Raw genomic sequence first — 18702 nt, 5'->3', positions numbered from 1 at the left:
GGAATTTCTCACTTGGAGAGCCATTGCAGACACGATGGGCCAAATGGGCACCTTCTGCATTGTAACAATTCTGTTAAACAGCTACTGACTATTCATTTGTTGGCCATGGTTCAGTTCAGCATCGTCACCTGAATCAAAAGATGGCGGTTTCCAGTCCCACACCAGAGACCTGTGCATATAATCCAGGCTGACACGCCCAATGCTGTACTATGGAGCACTATACTGTCTGAGGTGGCGTCTTTCGGATGAGATGTTAAACCACCTGCCCTCTCAAGTGGACCTATAAAATATCCCACGGTATTATTCAAAGAAAAGGGGAGGTATTCCTGGTGTCTTGGGTCAACACTGATCCTTGAACCAACACCACCAAAAAAAAAAATCAAGTCATTTCTTTCATTGCTGTTTGTGGGAGCTTGCTGTGCACAAATTGGCTGCCATGTCTCCTACATTACAAAAGTGACTACATTTCAAAAGTACTTAATTGGTTGTAAAGTGCCCCAGGATATCCTGAGGTTGTAAAGGATGCTATATAAATGGAAACTGCAGAGAATGACTAAAAGGTTAATTAGGAGAAAGAAGTTAAGACTATGAGAGGAAGCTAGCTAGAAATGTAAAACAGATAGCAAGAGCATCTTCAGGTATTTAAAAAGGAAAAGAGTAAGTAAAGTGAGTGTTAGTCCTCTAGAGAGTGAGAATGGAGAGTTAATAGTACAAAATAAGGAAATGGCAGATAAAATAAATAAATATTTTGCTTCTGTCTTCATGACAAAAACATTCCAGTAATAGCCATAAAACAAGAGGTGGAAGGAGAGGGGGACTTGGTGAAATTACAATCACTAGGGAAGCTTTACTGAGCATGCTGTTGGAACTGTGGGCTGACAAGTCTCAGGGTCTGCTGCCCATCACCCTCAGGTCTTAAAAGAGGTGGCTAATGAGGTCATGGACACATGGATGTTAATTTTCCAAAAATCCAGTCCATCAGACTGGAAAGTAGCAAATATAACCCCTCTATTCAAGAAGGGAGAAAACAGGAAAGTATAGGCCAGTTAGCCTGACATTTGTCATGGGGAAAGCATTAGAATCAATCATTGAGGTAGATATAGCTGGGCACTTAGAAAAAAAACTCAAGGTAATTGGGAAGAATCAGAATGGTTTTGTGAAAGGGAAATCATGTTTAACCAATTTATTGGAGCTCTTCGAAGGAGTAACTTGCGCCGTGGATAAAGGGGAGCCTGTAGATGTACTGTACTTGGATATCCAGGAAGCATTCAATAAGATGCCACATCGAAGGTTATGGCGGAAAATAAAAGCTCATTGTGTCGGGGGTAACATCAGCATGGATAGAAGATTGGCTGGCTGGGAGAAAACAGAATATGAGTCATTTTCTGATTGGCAGGATGTAACGAGCAGAGTCCCACAGGGGTCTGTACTGGGGCCTCAACTTTTAACAATTTATATCAATGACTTAGATGAGGGCAACGAAGGCATGGTAGCTAAATTTGCAGATGACGCAAAGATAGGTAGGAAGGTATGTTGTGAAGGGGACATAAGGAGGTTGCAGGCAGACTTAGATAGGTTGAGTAGGTGGGCAAAAATCTGGCAGATGGAGCACAATGTGGGAAAATATGAAGTTGCTCACTTTGGCAGGAAGGATAAAAAGAAAGTAAAGTATTACATAAATGGAATATGACTGCAGAATTCCAAGGTGTGGAGGGATCCCGTGGATGAGTCACAAAAAGCTAGTATGCAGGTACAAGTAATTAAGAGGGCTAATGGAATGCTATCCTTCATTACGAGAGGAACTGAACATAAAAGTGAGGAAGTTATGCTTCAGTTATACAGGGCATAGGTGAGGCCACATCGTGAATACTGTGTTTAGTTTTGGTCTCCTTATTTAACAAAGAATGTTAATACATTAGAGGCAGTTCAGAGATGATTTACTGGATTGATACCTGGAATGATTGGGTTGTCTTACAAGGAAGGGTTAGACAGACTGGGCTTGTTTCCACTGGAGTTTAGAACAGTGAGGAGTGACTTGAATGAAGTATATAAGATCCTGAACGGTTTTGACAAGGTGGACATGGAAATTATATTTCCTCTTGTGGGTGAGTCCAGAACTAGAGGGCACTATGTTAAAACTAGGGGGTGCCCTTTTAAGACAGAGATGAGGAGAATTTTTTTCTCTTAAAAATGTTGTGAGACTTTGGAACGCTCTGCCTCAGAAGGCAGTGGAAATGGGGTCATTGAACATCTTTAAGATGAAGACAGGTAGGTTCCTGTTAGGCAAGGGAATCAAAGGTTATCGGGGGTAGATGGGAATGTGGAATTAGTAGTACAAACAGATCAACCATGATCTTATTGAATGGTGGGGCAGGTTCAATGGGCTGAATGGTCTACTTCTGCTCTTATTTCATATGTTCGTATGAACCTTTCTTTGCACAATTTCTTTGACACACAAAGAAATAGTAAATACCTGATTTCAAAGTCTATGTTGGCCTCATATGACTGATAGTTACACATTGGGGTTGAACCAAAGCGGAATCCTTGTTCTAGCAAGCGTTTCGCAGGGGCAATTAAACGAGGTAGCGCCATTGTAATCTTCAGAAACGGCATCTTAGTGTTTCCTCCATAGCCATACATATCTGTAATTACACACCAGTCACCACCTGAAAGCATATCCTCAGGAATGTTGAAACATATTGATTTGCTTCATGCCTCTCCTTAACATAGTTTACCCTGCTAGGGACATTCCCTTTGGAACAGGAACTCTCTGGTGCCTTGTCAAAGTGAACTTCCTTTCATGCAAAACTAGACAACATGCCATAAATGCAAGCTGTTGTAGAGCAAGTATCAAAGGTTATTCAACTGTAGTGGTCCTCAGAGTCTAGTCATCTGCTCACTTGACACCCAGACACACACGCTTTCCAGCAGGGCTCAAGGTGATGAGGAGTCAGAAACTTGCCTCGCCTTAGCCCTGTTCAGGTCAATTGTGACACTCTTATCTTGGCTCTAGCTCACATCAAACCATCTCCTGCTAGAACTCATTCTTCTCAGAATCTGGAAACCAAGTGCTTTACCTTCCTCTTCCTCTGACAATCTACAGGCTCCTATATGTTCAAAAAAGCTCTCTAATTTGCCTGATGATCAATCCTACTACTTTCAACCATTCTCACTATGGAGTTTGGCCCTTCTCCTAGGTTTCCCCAACCATTACATGGGAGAGAACTGCAGGAACCACACAAATGAATTTTATACTTACTCTCCTTCAGACAAATATCAACTGCCAGAACCACTTGTGAAATGTTGTCCCTATTTGATCTCATGTCCTTAATCACAACTGCGTTCAGCTCCCGCTGAAAATCATGGAGGTGTTCTGAACCAAAACCTGTCAGGTGAATTACGTTTCATGGTTAATAAAACCAAACAGTAACTAAAACGCGACTGCTCAGAGGATCCACAGCAATGAGACACATCACCTTGGGAGGTGACCACAACAGACTTTTAACCAAAAGAGCACTGCAAATATTTACTTAGTCAAGCAATGCCAGGTAGGACAGCAGCCTTTATAGTTTTGACACTGAACAACACATCCAGGTTCAAACAGAGGCTTACGCAGAGTTCAGTTCTGTCAATATTCTTGTCTTTGCCATGCATTTAGCTCCAGCCTTCCCTTTAGTGGGTAACACTAGTTCTCACAGACTATCAATGCCTGAAGTGATCCAAGAAGCCACCACACTCTCAGGGCAACTCGGGATGGCCAATAAATACGGCCTTACTAGCATCATAAGAACAAATGGGGCAACAGAAAGAGATTCAATAGGAGCTTACAAAGAGGAACTGAATAAATACTTGAGGGTGAAAAAATTGAAGAGATATGCAGGAAGAGCTGGGGAGTGGGACTACCTGGGCTACTCTTTGAAAAGCCTGGAGCAGACATGATGGGCCAAATGGCCTCTCTGTGCTTTACTATTCTAAAAATGCACCTTTTAAGTCAGCCTCTCAAGCCAACAGAACGTGGCATGCTGTTGGAAAGGGGAGAGATCCGTAGCCGAAGAGGAGAACAAAAGAAAACGCTGGAACTCTAGTAAATTAACCTGGGAATATCTTGCAATGGGAAATTCCTGAGACACTGATGCATCCTATATGTCACATTTTCACCATCCCCAAGGTAGATTAGGCGCGGGTTCCTAGAATTTAGAAGAAGGCAGCCTCATTGAAAAATATAAAATTCTTAAGAGGCTTGACAAGGCAAATGCTGGGAGGATATTTCCCCTAGATGGAGGGTCTAGAACTAGGGATCACAATCTCAGAATAAGGATTGGCTGTTTAGGGCTGAGATGAGGAAAAATTTCTTCACTCTAAGGGTTGTGAACTTTTGGAATTTTCTACCCCAGAGAGCCGTTGATTCTCAGCCACTGACTATATTCAAGACAGAGATCAGTGCTTTTTTGTACATTAAGGAAATCAATGGATATGGGGATATAAAGTAAGGTGGTGTTGAGGTAGAGGATCAGAGATGATCTCTTGGAATGACGGAGCAGACATGAAGGGCTGAAAAGCCTGCTCCTGTCCCTATTTCTTGTTCTCATTAGAAGTTAAATAAAAGTTAGCTATAATCAAGGAACAAATTAGACAATCTCACTTGCAGATGGAAAAACAATGGATAATTTGTTAAATTCAGCAGATTTATAATGGCATAATTTTGAGATTCTGTTCAAAGTGCATTTTAGGGCCTAATTAGAGTGAATTTTCTGCTATGGCTCCTGCGTTATATCTGACAGGGAGGTAGTCAATGCTGAAACTTGGCAATTAAAGTGGAATGAGAATCCACTTTATAGAAAGTGGATCCTTATAAAAGTCAAATCATCTCCATTACTGTAAGAGTTTACAAAATCTCACCAGGTGGTGCCTTTACATAGAAGTAGGGCATGAATCCATGTACGTGGCAGCAGACACTATTCCCTTCCATTGTAATTCCAAACATTCGGGTAACAGGAACTGGTCCCTGTTTATTCCCAGGCATTCCAGCAACATAGGATCCTTCAAGAAAACAAAACTACAATTATTAAAAATAACAGGCACTCATCTCATTTGCTGTTTGGAGGAGCTCACTGCACACAAGTTGGCTGCCAGGTTTCCAACATTATATACACTCCAAAGATACTTCATTGGCTGTAAAGCACTTTGGGATGTCCTATGGTTGTGAAAGTCATCACATAAATGCAAGCTTTTTTTATGTCTTATGTTCTTATGAAATGGAGTTAAGGAAGAAAAACATAGTGGAGAAAACGAACAAGAGTGGAAAAGATTCACATTTTGAATTTTCTCAAGTATTCCTTCTAACAGATTCAAAGAAAGGCACACAGAGGAATCTGGCAAAAGGACTTCAAACAGAGGAAACAAAGCTTTCTCTATATTATTCAGCACAGACTCAATGGGCCAAAAGGCCTTCTTCTGTGCTGCATTGTTCTATGATTCTATGGTTAAAAACTAAGAGAGGAAGATCATTCTTAATGAAAGACAATATTGGCGCAATTGAAACTACTGAAGGGGAAACGGCAGAGTTAACACTCCCCAGGCAGGAAAATAATGGTTCACTGTCTAATTATCATGATACAAGAAGCATATGTTTGACGTCACTGAGTAGGTGGTTGCTATGTTAAACTTATGGAAGATTTGCAAATTCCTGAGCCAGGTGGCCTATGTTGAAGGAGACTACCAAGGAAATTTGCATAGCACTGGCTACAGTAATAATACATTCAGCAGGGCTGGAAATATAATGCTTGTTTCTAAAATAGGGATCAATCTTGAGCCAGACCCAAAGCATACAAAAAAAGTTTGAGCAGGAACTTGAACGGTAAAGGCCAGCAAGGATTTAGGAGGTGAGCATGCTGCTCGACAAACCTCAACTTCCCTCACAACATTACAAATAAAATAAACCCTATGATACTGTTTATTTGCATGTTTAAAGCTTTTGACAAGGCCAAATTGAAAGAAAGACTTGCCTTTCTGTAACACCTTTCACAACCACAGAACGCCCCCAAATCATTTTACAACCAATTAAGTATTTTTGAAGTGTAGTCACTCTTATAATGTAGATAATGTAGCAGCCATTTGCACACAGGAAGCTCCCACAAGCAGCAATATCATAATGAACAGATCATTTACCAAGATTTAAATTGCAGGCAGATGAGGAAGCCAGGATATAAGTCAGCTAAGCCAATAGAGAAGAATATAACTTTACACTCGGAAAAAATATTCCTTTACTCAAAAGTTACCCGATAAATAATCACAAAAAGTTCTGGAATTAAAGAGGCGAGGGAAGTGCAAAATGAAGTTGGATGCTCGGCTAGTTGAGTTGAAACGCCACAGGACTAACTTTGATAGACTAAATGGCCTTTTCTCCTCAGCTTTTTTCTCTAGTTACGAAAGAGCTATTTATAAGTAAACAGGAGTAGGCCATTCAGCCCCTTGAGCTTGTTCCATCATCCAATTAGATTACAACTGATTTTCATTTCAGCTCTGTCACCCTGCCTTGGTTCTGTAACCCTTAATGTCCTTGACCATGGGTAACGTATCCACCTCCAAGCCTCAAAAGCTTTTGGGTGAAGCTTTGATACTCTGTCACAGTCTAACTGGGAGCGGGGAGAGTTGAATTCAAGCTTCCTCCGAGCTTTCCATTGCCCACCAACCCTTGGTCCCACCACTTACCCACGTAGTGCTCCAGCTCCATCTGCTGGAAGGTGATTGTATCCACTTTTGGGTCAATTTTGGGTGCTGGTGGACGCTGCCATTTGTTGTTCATAACCTTGGAAGAAAACAGGTTTCCTAAACACAGGGAAGAAAAAGAGCTTTTAGCACAAGTCAAATTATCTGTATTTAGCCACTGGACAGGCAAAACGGCCAAGGTGAATGGAAAAGGGAAGAATACATAGCACAGTTTAAGAGAAATTATCCCATTTTCCTTAGTATAAAGTCATCAGAGATCACCGGAAATCAGAAGTTCATCTGTAACAGTTCAAGGCTCAGAACGGATTTCCTTCTTTCAATGTTCTTCCCTCCTCTTCTAGGTGCCACTGCTTACTCAGGTTCCAAGGGCATCAGTGGCTGTTGGTACCTCGCCCAAGTGGCCAATCTTCAGACATGAGCCTTGATAATTAATGTCAATGAGCTATTTGACCACAAGAGGCCATCACAACTAATGCTTGCCCTGTGTTCACATAACACCATCCCTCCCCTCAACACAGTCACAGGAGAATGAGGAAGCCTAATCGATTTTTTTTTTTGCCTCTCACCTAGATTTCAACTATGTCCCAAAGGCTACACCAGCTGAGATCTGCTTACTCAGGCCCACAGCTCTGTACCACAGATCTGAACTCACGTCCTTGGAAGATATCCACACAAGCATTTCTCTCTCAACCCACAGAGAGGTGAGCAACATGCCTGAGAGAGCAAAGGTGCCTTTAGCATTTGGATACAGAATCACACTAATTCTGCCAAAAGACACTGTAAAATCAGTAATTGATAATACTGGAGTGAAAATTTATTCGAATGTGGTTACTTTTTGGATTTATTTTGACTTATTTTCAAAAGAAATAATTTGGGAAAGAACTACATTTATATTGACGGGAGGAGTGGGAGTTTTTTATGCAAACAGTATTCACACAAGTGTAATAAATAAACGATGAAATTAAAGCTGGTTAAAAATGCTGATGACTAGGTATTTCAGTTGTTTCCCCAAACATCAGAAAATAATTAAGCCATTTGTTAGCTTGTCTTGCTAATCGATAAACCTTACATCCATTATTTTAGAAGTCTCTGTCTGGGATGCTGGGCAAGGGTGGTTTGTCAAAGGCTCTCTCTTCTGGTTGTGAACAAAGGGTAATAGAGATGGAAATACACTGGAACAGTCAAGTTTTAAAGTGAAAGATGCTGGATCAGGCTTTTGCCCAGAATCAGAAGGTTCGGATGTGGGAGAGTTTTGTTTAAGTTGAACACAATCACCTTGTGGTCTGGGCTAGTGGAGCATATTCACTTATTTGCATTGTCAAGCAGGGATAAGTCATAGTGATTAAAGTGAATGAAGTCAGTCATAAGGACTAGACTGAGGCAATTTACTGATAATTCCAGTATTTAATCCATTCCCAACTCCTCTGATAATGAAGCAGCTCATGTCAACCTACTACAGGTCCCTGACAATATCCAAACTTGGGCTAACAAGCGGTACATGACATTCACACCACACAAGTGGTGGGTGGTGACCATCATGAGAAGGAAGAAGTCCAGCTGTCTCCTCTTAACCTATAATGATACCACCGTCATAGAGTCCTACGTCATTAACAAATCAGGTGGTTCCCCATTGACCAGAAGCTTCACTGAACCAGCACATAACACCATTTTTTAAGGGGGAGGCAATGGCGTAATGGTATTGTCGCTGCACTAGTAATCTAGAGACCCAGGATAATGCTCTGAGGGACTGGGTTCGAATCCAGACGGTGGAATTTGAATTCAATAAAAATCTGGAATTAAAAGTCTAATGATGGCCATGAAACCACAGTCAATTGTTGTAAAAACCCATCTGGTTGCCCTTTAGGGAAGGAAAATCTGCCATCCTTACCTGGCCTACATGTGACACCAGACCCCACAGTAAAGTGGTCTTAAATGCCCTCTGAACTAGGGCAACTAGGGATGCAGCAACACCGTCATCCCATGAACGGATAATTTTTAAAAAATTACTACAAGAGCAAGATGCCTGCAGACCCCTCAAAGCCTCTCTACCACCAAAAAGCCACAAGTCAGGACAGTGATGGAATACTCACCATTCAGCGATATTCAGCAACATCCAGGGATACAGGAATTTGTTTGACTAGAGTTCCCACTCTCAATATCTACCTGATCCATCCATCACCAGTGCCCTCCATATACAAGGGACATGGGGCCTGCTGATAGGAGAGAGAACTATACCACTAAACTAAGAGTGCAACAAGACCAAATTTACAACAGAAACCCTTTCAGTTGAAGGCCCCAGTTTCAACGTTCGGAGATATTGCACCTGATTTCAGATAAGAGTGCTACAATTAGAGGCAGTGCCCAGTTCAGCCAGCTTCCTATTGCTAAACTCGATTCGGTGTCGAAAAATACATGCACAGAGGTCAGAGGAGACCACCTGCGATGTCTCCGTGAACAAACAACCTCCTAATGTTCACTACTGAAGCTTATACATTGAGAACAGTCACTTGAGTGAGGTACAGAAGATCTGTCAGTGCTCAGGGAGCTGAACCTAACAAAGAGGAGTAGAAAACAAGAGAGAAAAATGTCTTAAAATAAATTAACATTCCAACATTCATTGGAATGGTTGGAAGTGTAAAAAACACAGCTCCATCCAGCTCAACTGCTATCAGCCTAATTATCAATACAATGATAATAATTGCTGACTAAACACAGCAATCAATCTCTTATCAATTAGTCTACATCAGACCCAGTCATTCACATCTAAAACAATCTGCCACCTACCAATTGGAACTACATCATTCGATGCCTGAACTTCCTTGGCATCCATTGCCATTTCTGCCTCCACTTCATCCAGATACGCCAGCTCTTCTTCAAACTGTGACGGTCCCTCATCATCCCAATCTCCACGGAGCCTCTTCGCCTGTGGCCGATTGCCATCACCACTGCCGCCAAATGGCTTGTCTCTTGCAACCTGCATTTTATCTATTTAAAGAGAAAGAATGTTGCCAGTCATTTAATTGGGAGTTCTGCAGACATCGGGTGCTTTTAAAGAATAACTTGCATTTATATAGCACCTTTCATGGCCAAGGTGCTTTACAGCCAATAATGTCCTTTTGAAGTATAGTCACTGTTATAGTGTGTATGCTTCACATCAACATTCCAGCCTGCACAAAGAAAAAGACTTATCGTAATAATAGAAGCATTTTATTTTCTGTATCACTGAAAAGAGAGACATGTTGAAGCTTCTCATCTTGCACTCATCAGGACAAATGCAAGAATGTCAAATTTCAAATTATTATAACAATTTATATTACAGGAGAAAATAATGCTGATTGATTATAGCTCCACAGGGTACAAGATTGGCCACGAAAATGATCATGTAAACAGGGCCCGAGCCATTTGCTCAGCTTGTAAGCTTGATGCAGAAATAGAGCCCATCAAAGCTATCCCACGGGACAATGGCTATCCTGATCAGGTCGTTGTTCACTGTGTATCATGCAAACTCACAAATTGACCAAGAGCTGCCTCTTATCAACCTGAAAAGTACCTGGTCTATCGCAGGTTACTCTTGAAAGGCAAAAGTATCTCAAACATGTGAACAACAGGTTAAGCAAGCCATTTCATGCTGCTAATATGCAGTGGCTACGCATTATTTTCCACTAACAGGGTGCTGCCATCAGTCCAAAAGGATGTTCTGCCTACCACACAACTGAGCAATGTTGTGTAAGAATTTCAATACTGGTATGATACCATGTACATACGCCATACGTCACAACAATTGGCTGATAGGAACATGCTGCATGATTCTTCAGTTGTTCATAATAGGCAGAATACACACCTTAGTCAACCAACACACACTTGCAAAACTTAAAACAAAACATCTACTGTTAGATGTAATTCTGCGATTGGGCAGAATTTGCTGAACAATCCTGAATGGGCTAAATACTACATTGGTGGGGTGAAGATGGTGGCATAGTGGTACTGTCACTAGACTAGTAATCCAGGGGCCCAGGCTAATGCTCTGGGGACATGGGTTCAAATTTCACAGCAGCTCGTGGAATCTGAACTCAAAGAATAAAATACAGGGCATAAAGCTAGTCTCACAGATTGTCATAAAAACCCATCTGGTTCACTAATGGCCTTTAGGAAAGAAAATATGCCATCTTTACCTGGTCTGGTCTTTCCAAACCCACAATATGTGGTTGACTCTTAACTCCTCTCTGAAATAGCCTAGCACACCACACAGTTCAAAGGCAATTAGAAATAGGCAACAAATATTGCATTGTCCACATCCCATGAAAGACAAAAGAAAAAGAAAATCAATTTATATAATCAGTCGAGCTCGTAGCATGGCTCATTTACACTTGGTAGAAGCAACATACATTCATATGCAGGGACCCGTTCTGTGCAAACAAAAGGAATATGTTCAAATCTTGTGCCTTTCTTGAGTTAGCTGGGAGCTTGGGGAGCCTATAGTTTCCCACTGCTTTCTCCATGGCAACATCATGGCCAATCAGAATTTATTTGCCAACCAATCAGCATTAAGTTTTATTTGGATCCTTAAATCCTAAGCTAGCATTTCACAGAATAGAAGATAAACCACCATGGGCCTGCCTGGATCTTTTGGGATGTGAACACCACGCCCTCCAGAATAATGGGACCTTTCCAATGGTGAATTCCAAAGGAATTGAATACACAGACCGTGGGGGGCGGGGGGTAATCTGTGATCAACACTGTCAATCATAACACACTCTCCTAAGGAAAAACAGAACAATAATATGCAAAAGTACATCTTGCCAAATGTGGAACTAAACGGCCAACCCTTCACCACATAGAAAACACACATTGGGATCAAGGATCAGTCCGACCACTCGGAGAGCAGGAAATGACAGGAGCGTGAAGCTACCGTGATGCGGCAACTCCCCGAACAAGCCAGTGATCTTTCTTCATTCATTTAAAATTATTGCACGGCCCGCTTAAATAAAGTGTCTGGTTCTCAGGCACCGCCCGCTTTCGGATAGCTGGATTTGAGGTACTGTACACGCACTAACCACATTACAAACATAATATGTTCTACCTGCATTACTGCATAGAAATCGTCTGCCATGTTTTGGCATTGCTGTCCCAAGTTTATGTTCACCACATAACAAATCAACCCCCGGCGCTACTTCTCCAGAGTTCTTGCTTGCTGTATTGTTTTCCTCAGATTAACAATCACTCAACAATCATCATCAACCATGTCTCAATTGGTAGCTCTCTTGCCCAAGTCAGGTGGCTGCAGACCTGAGCCTCACTCAGGGTTTGAGCACCTACTCCAGGCCAACACACCCACTGCAATGCTGAGGGAATGTTCCAGTCAAGGGTGCCACCTTTTAGATGAGATGTTAAACAGAGGCTCCATCTGTCTTTAAGAGCTCCACAATGCTAATCAAAGAGCAGGAGAGCTCTCTCAGTGTTCTGGCCAACCTTCATGCCTCAACCAACATATAAATCAGATGATCTAGCAATTTATTTTATTCCTGTTTGTAGGGCCTTGCTGTTCACAAATTGATGCCACAATTACATTACAACAGCAATTTCATTTCAAAAGTACTTGACTGTAAAGCACTTCAGAACATCCTAAGGACATAGAAGATGCTACATAAATGCAAGTTTCTTTCCTTTGGCCCTTAAAGAATCCAAGGCAGTATTGGTTAGAAGAGTGTCGCCAGAATCCTGGTCTGCATTCCTCCCTCAACTCATTCATCTTACTGCTGTTTATGGGATCTCATTGTGCGTAACACAATGAGCTACAACTGCCTACAGAACAAGTCACCACACTTTAGAACAATGTGCTGTACATGAGATGCTTCAGGAAGTATGAGATAGGGCATGGCGCAATGTAACTCATGAATTACTCACAGCAATTGAGAAAGAGACAGAATCCGAATGTGCACTGCCCGAGTTTGGTGGAGGAATGTTCAATTGAAGCATTCAAAAGGGGACATACGAACCAGGAGTAGGCCATTCAGCCCTTCTAGCCTGCTCTGCCATTCAATAAGATCATGGCTGATCCGATTATAACCTCCCGGCCAACCCTGGTAACCCTTCACTCTTTTGTTTATCAAGGATCTATCTACCTCTGCCTCCACTGCCTTTTGAGAAAGGGGAAATCCAAAGACTCACTGCCCTCGGAAAAAAATTCTTCTCATCTCTCAAATGGGCGACCCCTTATTTGTAAACAGGGAACCAGAGTTCTAGATTCTCCCACAAGACCCTGTCAGGATCCCTCAGGATCTTATATGTTTCAATCAAGTCACCTCTTACTCTTCTAAATACCAGCCTAGCCTCTCCAATCTTTCCTCATAAGACAACCTGCCCATTTCTGGCACGAGCTTAGTAAGCCTTCTCTGAACTGTTTCTAATGCGCTTACGTTCTTCCTTAAATAAGGAGACCAATACAGTACACAGTGCTCCAGATGTGGTCTCATGAGCATCCTGTACTACTGAAGCTGGTGTACTACTTTTGTAATCAATTTCTCTCACAATAAACGATAACATTCTATTAGCTTTCCTAATTATTTGCTGTATCTGCATCCTAGCCTTTTGTGATTCATGCACTAGGACACCCAGATCCCTCTGAATCTCTGAACTCTGCAATTTCTCACCATTAGATAACGTGCTTTTTCATTCTTGTCAAAATGGATAATTTCACATTTTCCTGCACTATTCTCCATTTGCCAGATCTTTGCCCACTCATTTAACCCATCTATGTCCCCTTGTAGCCTCCGTATGTCCTCTTCTCCACCTACTTTCCTTCCTATTATCTTTGTATCATCAGCAAATGAAGCAACCATACCTTCAATCCCTTCATCCAAGTCATTTATTTAGTTACTGTTATCTGAAAAGGAAGAATGTGCAGGGTTACAGGGAGAAGGCAGGGGAAATGTTACTAGGTGAGTTGCTCATTCAAAGAGCCAGTGCAGACACAATGGGTCAAGTGGCCTCCTTCTACGCCATAACAATTCTCTGAATTTGACAACGGAGTCACATAATTAGGAAAGCTAATAGAATGTTATCATATATTATGAGTGGAATTGATTACAAAAGTAGGGAGGATATGCTTCAGTTGTACAGGGCATTGGTGAGACTATATCTGGAGTACAGTGTACTGTGTACAGTACTGGTCTCCTTATTTAAAGAAAGATTTAATTGCGTTACAAGCAGTTCAGAGTTAGGATATTACCAAGGGGATAACCTCCACCCCCACCACCTGCCCCAGTTACCGCAGCAACGGCAGCACGGCTCACACAATTGGCCGACACCCTCAGCCACCCCCCCCCCCCCACCTGCCCGATTGGTTTGACGCCTGAGCGTTGACTGGCCCAGGAAGAGTGCGTTCTCCTGGGTGGAAAATACCAACCCTGATTGGCCTACAGCTAAGCTGCGTTCGCATTGGCTGAAAGTAGGCAACGTTGAAGGCTGGACAGGTTGGAATTTTGAAGTGTAAGAGTCAACTTAATTGAAACCTTTAAGATCCTGAGGGGTCTTGACAGTGTGGATGTAGAGAGGATGTTCCCTCTTGTGTGGGAATCTAGAACTAGGGGTCGCTCATTTAAGACAGAGATGAGGAGAAATGTTCTCTCTGAGGGCTGAGTGTCTTTGGAACTCTTCTTCAAAAGACAGTGGAAGCTGAGTCTGAATATTTTTAAGGCAGAGCTAGATAGGTCATTGATAAACAAGGGGGTAAAAGGTTATCAGGGGTGGGTGGGAAGGTGGGGTTGAGACTACAATCGGATCAACCATGATCTTATTGGATGGTGGAGCGGGCTCGAGGGACCCTCCCGCCTAATTTGTACGTTCGTACATTAGGTCAGGTGGACAAAAGCTTGGTCACGAGGCAGATTTTAAGCAACCCCTAAGGAGGAACGTGGGGTGGAGGGAATTGCGGAGCTCAGAGCCGGGGTTTTGGGGGGGGGGGGCAACCGACGGGCACGGTCGCCGACAGCGGAGCGATTAAAATCAGGGGCAGTCAAGAGGCCAGAATTAGAGGATGGCAGATATCTCATGGGGTTGTGGGGCTGGAGGAGATGACAAGAGGTAGACAGTGGACAAAACCACAGGGGGGGGGAGAGAGAGGTGGGGGGGGAGAGAGAGAGAGGTGGGGGGGGAGAGAGAGAGAGAGGTGGGGGGGGAGAGAGAGAGAGAGGTGGGGGGGGAGAGAGAGAGAGAGGTGGGGGGGGAGAGAGAGAGAGAGGTGGGGGGGGGAGAGAGAGAGAGAGGTGGGGGGGGGAGAGAGAGAGAGGTGGGGGGGGAGAGAGAGAGAGGTGGGGGGGGAGAGAGAGAGAGGTGGGGGGGGAGAGAGAGAGAGGTGGGGGGGGGAGAGAGAGAGAGGTGGGGGGGGAGAGAGAGAGAGGTGGGGGGGGGAGAGAGAGAGAGGTGGGGGGGGAGAGAGAGAGAGGTGGGGGGGGAGAGAGAGAGAGGTGGGGGGGGAGAGAGAGAGAGGTGGGGGGGGGAGAGAGAGAGAGGTGGGGGGGGGAGAGAGAGAGAGGTGGGGGGGGGAGAGAGAGAGAGGTGGGGGGGGAGAGAGAGAGAGGTGGGGGGGGAGAGAGAGAGAGGTGGGGGGGGAGAGAGAGAGAGGTGGGGGGGGGAGAGAGAGAGAGGTGGGGGGGGAGAGAGAGAGAGGTGGGGGGGGAGAGAGAGAGAGGTGGGGGGGGAGAGAGAGAGAGGTGGGGGGGGAGAGAGAGAGAGGTGGGGGGGGGAGAGAGAGAGAGGTGGGGGGGGAGAGAGAGAGAGGTGGGGGGGGAGAGAGAGAGAGGTGGGGGGGGAGAGAGAGAGAGGTGGGGGGGGAGAGAGAGAGAGGTGGGGGGGGGAGAGAGAGAGAGGTGGGGGGGGAGAGAGAGAGAGGTGGGGGGGGAGAGAGAGAGAGGTGGGGGGGGAGAGAGAGAGAGGTGGGGGGGGAGAGAGAGAGAGGTGGGGGGGGAGAGAGAGAGAGGTGGGGGGGGGAGAGAGAGAGAGGTGGGGGGGGAGAGAGAGAGAGGTGGGGGGGGAGAGAGAGAGAGGTGGGGGGGGGAGAGAGAGAGAGGTGGGGGGGGAGAGAGAGAGAGGTGGGGGGGGAGAGAGAGAGAGGTGGGGGGGGAGAGAGAGAGAGGTGGGGGGGGAGAGAGAGAGAGGTGGGGGGGGGAGAGAGAGAGGTGGGGGGGGAGAGAGAGAGGTGGGGGGGGGGAGAGAGAGGTGGGGGGGGGGAGAGAGAGGTGGGGGGGGGAGAGAGAGGTGGGGGGGGGAGAGAGAGGTGGGGGGGGGAGAGAGAGGTGGGGGGGGGAGAGAGAGGTGGGGGGGGGAGAGAGAGGTGGGGGGGGGAGAGAGAGGTGGGGGGGGGAGAGAGAGGTGGGGGGGGGAGAGAGAGGTGGGGGGGGGAGAGAGAGGTGGGGGGGGGAGAGAGAGGTGGGGGGGGGAGAGAGAGGTGGGGGGGGGGAGAGAGAGGTGGGGGGGGGAGAGAGAGGTGGGGGGGGGAGAGAGAGGTGGGGGGGGAGAGAGAGGTGGGGGGGGAGAGAGAGGTGGGGGGGGGAGAGAGAGGTGGGGGGGGGAGAGAGAGGTGGGGGGGGGAGAGAGAGGTGGGGGGGGAGAGAGAGGTGGGGGGGGGGAGAGAGAGGTGGGGGGGGAGAGAGAGGTGGGGGGGGGAGAGAGAGGTGGGGGGGGGGAGAGAGAGGTGGGGGGGGGGGGAGAGAGAGGTGGGGGGGGGGAGAGAGAGGTGGGGGGGGAGAGAGAGGTGGGGGGGGAGAGAGAGGTGGGGGGGGAGAGAGAGGTGGGGGGGAGAGAGAGGTGGGGGGGGAGAGAGAGGTGGGGGGGGAGAGAGAGGTGGGGGGGGAGAGAGAGGTGGGGGGGGAGAGAGAGGTGGGGGGGGAGAGAGGTGGGGGGAGGTGGGGGGGAGAGAGGTGGGGGGGGGAGAGAGGTGGGGGAGGTGGGGGGGGGGAGAGAGGTGGGGGAGGTGGGGGGGGGGGAGAGAGGTGGGGGAGGTGGGGGGGGGAGAGAGGTGGGGGAGGTGGGGGGGGGAAGGGGGGAGGGGAGGGGGGAAGGGGGGGTTTGATCGTTTATAAAATGGAAGGGTTCAAACCCTGTGTCTTGTGACTGGGGCAAAACAGAGAAAGAGCCGCTGGCATCAAGGGGAGAGATTTGAGAATCACTGTCACTGTCTAGAAAGGTGAAGCTTTAACAGGCACAAAAAATTCCGTGAGGCCCAATGGGTGGGGGGGGGGGCGGCGGTGATTTAAAAATCAACTACCGGCCAAGGTGGGGGGGTGGGGGAGGAATATTCAATCCCCTCCCCAGGGACAGTCTCTGAACCGCCACAACGCCGGGGCTTCCACTTTATATCACCCTTCCCCCTTCCTCTCCCTCCCCTGCCCGCCTGCCTGCCCGCCCGCTCGCTCGCTCACTGCCCGAACCGGTTCCCAGCTGCTCGGAGCTCCAAGGAAAGCCGCAGGAAACCTGCGGAGCTCCGGCCGGGGCCTAGGCCTCAGGCTCCAGCTCCTTTACCTCAGCCTCTCGCTCGCGCTGCTTCTCCCCTCAATCTCCCGCCAAGGGGATAACCTCCACCCCCGGTTACCGCAGCAACGGCAGGACGGCCCACAGGATTGGCCGACACCTTCAGGCGACCAATCCCACCCCCTCCCCTCCGGTTTGACGCCACAGGAAGAATGCGTGCTCCTGGGCGGAAAATACCAACCCTGATTGGCCTACAGCTAAGCTGCGTTCGCATTGGCTGAAAGTAGGCAACGTTGATTGGCTGACGAAGCTGAGCTCTCATTAGCTGAAAGTAGGCAACGTTGATTGGCTGACGAAGCTGAGCCCTCATTGGCCGAAAGTAGGCAACGTCGATTGGCTGACAAGAAAGCTGCGCTCGCATTGGCTGAAAGCAGGCAATGCTGATTGGCTGCAAGCCTCTCCTTCCCACTTATAATTAGGACTATTTCCTGCTTATTCATTGACGATGATCCTCAGGTTTACGTCACTGTTAAAAAAAAAAGAAACGTGCATTTAAGATTCTATGCATTGAAAACTAATTGTATTACAATTGTATTGAACAACATGATGTATGTTGGTAACTCCAATCCCATTGCACTGTCTGTAATGACCATATTGAAATGACTGTAATATTCACTGATCTTCGTGATCCATGTGTAAAAGTTGAATCCGATTGCACATTTTGTAATTGCCATTTAGAAACGTTTTGTAATGTTATTCCATATATTTTATGAATAAAGTATATTCTGCAAAAAAAAACGTGCATTTATGATAAAAACAAAACACGGCGGATGCTGGAAATCCGAAACAAAAACAGAAACAGAAATACCTGGAAAAACTCAGCAGGTCTGGCAGCATCGGCGGAGGAGAGCACAGTTAACGTTTCGAGTCCTCGTGACCCTTCAATAGAACTAAGTAAAAATAGGAAAGGGGTGAAATATAAGCTGGCTTAAGGGGGGGGTGGCATTTATGATGGTCATTTTGAAAAGTTTTGTAATGTTTTTTCAGATATTTTATGAATGAAGTGTAATTTTTGCAAAAAAAAAGAGACTTGCATTTATTTAGAACCGTTCACAACCACTGGACGCCTTTTTAAGCGTAGGAGAAATTCACTGTTTCACTAATTCACTGTTGTAGAAAACGCAGCAGCCCATTTGCACGCAGCAAAATCCCACAAATAGCAATGTGATAATGACCAGGTAATTTGTTTTAGGGATGTTAATTGAGGGATAAATTTAGGTCAGCGCACCGGGAAGAGCTACCCTGCTCTTCTTCGAAAAAGTGCCGTGTGATCTTTAATTCCACCCATGTAGGCAGGTGGGGCCTCAGTTTAACATCTCATTGAAAGATGGCACCTCCGACAGTGCAGGGCTCCCTCGATTGGTGAAGCATCACCCTTGATCTTTGTACTCAAGCCCTGGAGGTGGGAGTGAACTCAGAACCTTGTGACTCAAAGGTGAGCCCGCT

At 45.9% G+C, this 18702-nt stretch overlaps 1 protein-coding gene across 6 annotated transcripts in view; it reads right to left on the bottom strand.

The window, feature by feature from the left end:
* The window catches only part of pold1 (polymerase (DNA directed), delta 1, catalytic subunit), a 115083-nt gene extending 97726 nt beyond the window's left edge, over positions 1-17357 (bottom strand). Inside the window, exons 1-7 of one of the 6 annotated variants that reach the window (XM_041178009.1) lie at positions 17248-17347; positions 13571-13612; positions 9514-9714; positions 6712-6828; positions 4900-5040; positions 3260-3385; positions 2474-2642 (exon numbers count right to left, since the gene is read on the bottom strand). In XM_041178009.1, coding sequence (XP_041033943.1) covers positions 2474-2642; positions 3260-3385; positions 4900-5040; positions 6712-6828; positions 9514-9709 — 749 coding nt within the window. In that variant the 5' untranslated portion in view covers positions 9710-9714; positions 13571-13612; positions 17248-17347. Of the gene's footprint in view, positions 1-2473; positions 2643-3259; positions 3386-4899; positions 5041-6711; positions 6829-9513; positions 9715-9806; positions 9897-10901; positions 10926-13570; positions 13613-17247 lie in introns of those variants that run through there. The other 5 variants (XM_041178011.1, XM_041178005.1, XM_041178006.1 and 2 more) reach the window with 5 other exon arrangements.
* Positions 17358-18702: the final 1345 nt, after the last annotated feature.

The sequence above is a fragment of the Carcharodon carcharias genome, chromosome 31, assembly GCF_017639515.1.
Source record: "Carcharodon carcharias isolate sCarCar2 chromosome 31, sCarCar2.pri, whole genome shotgun sequence".
NCBI classification, from domain to species: Eukaryota; Metazoa; Chordata; class Chondrichthyes; order Lamniformes; family Lamnidae; genus Carcharodon; species Carcharodon carcharias.
Note: the sequence above shows the minus strand (reverse complement) of the source record. Positions and strands in the feature narration are given on the sequence as shown.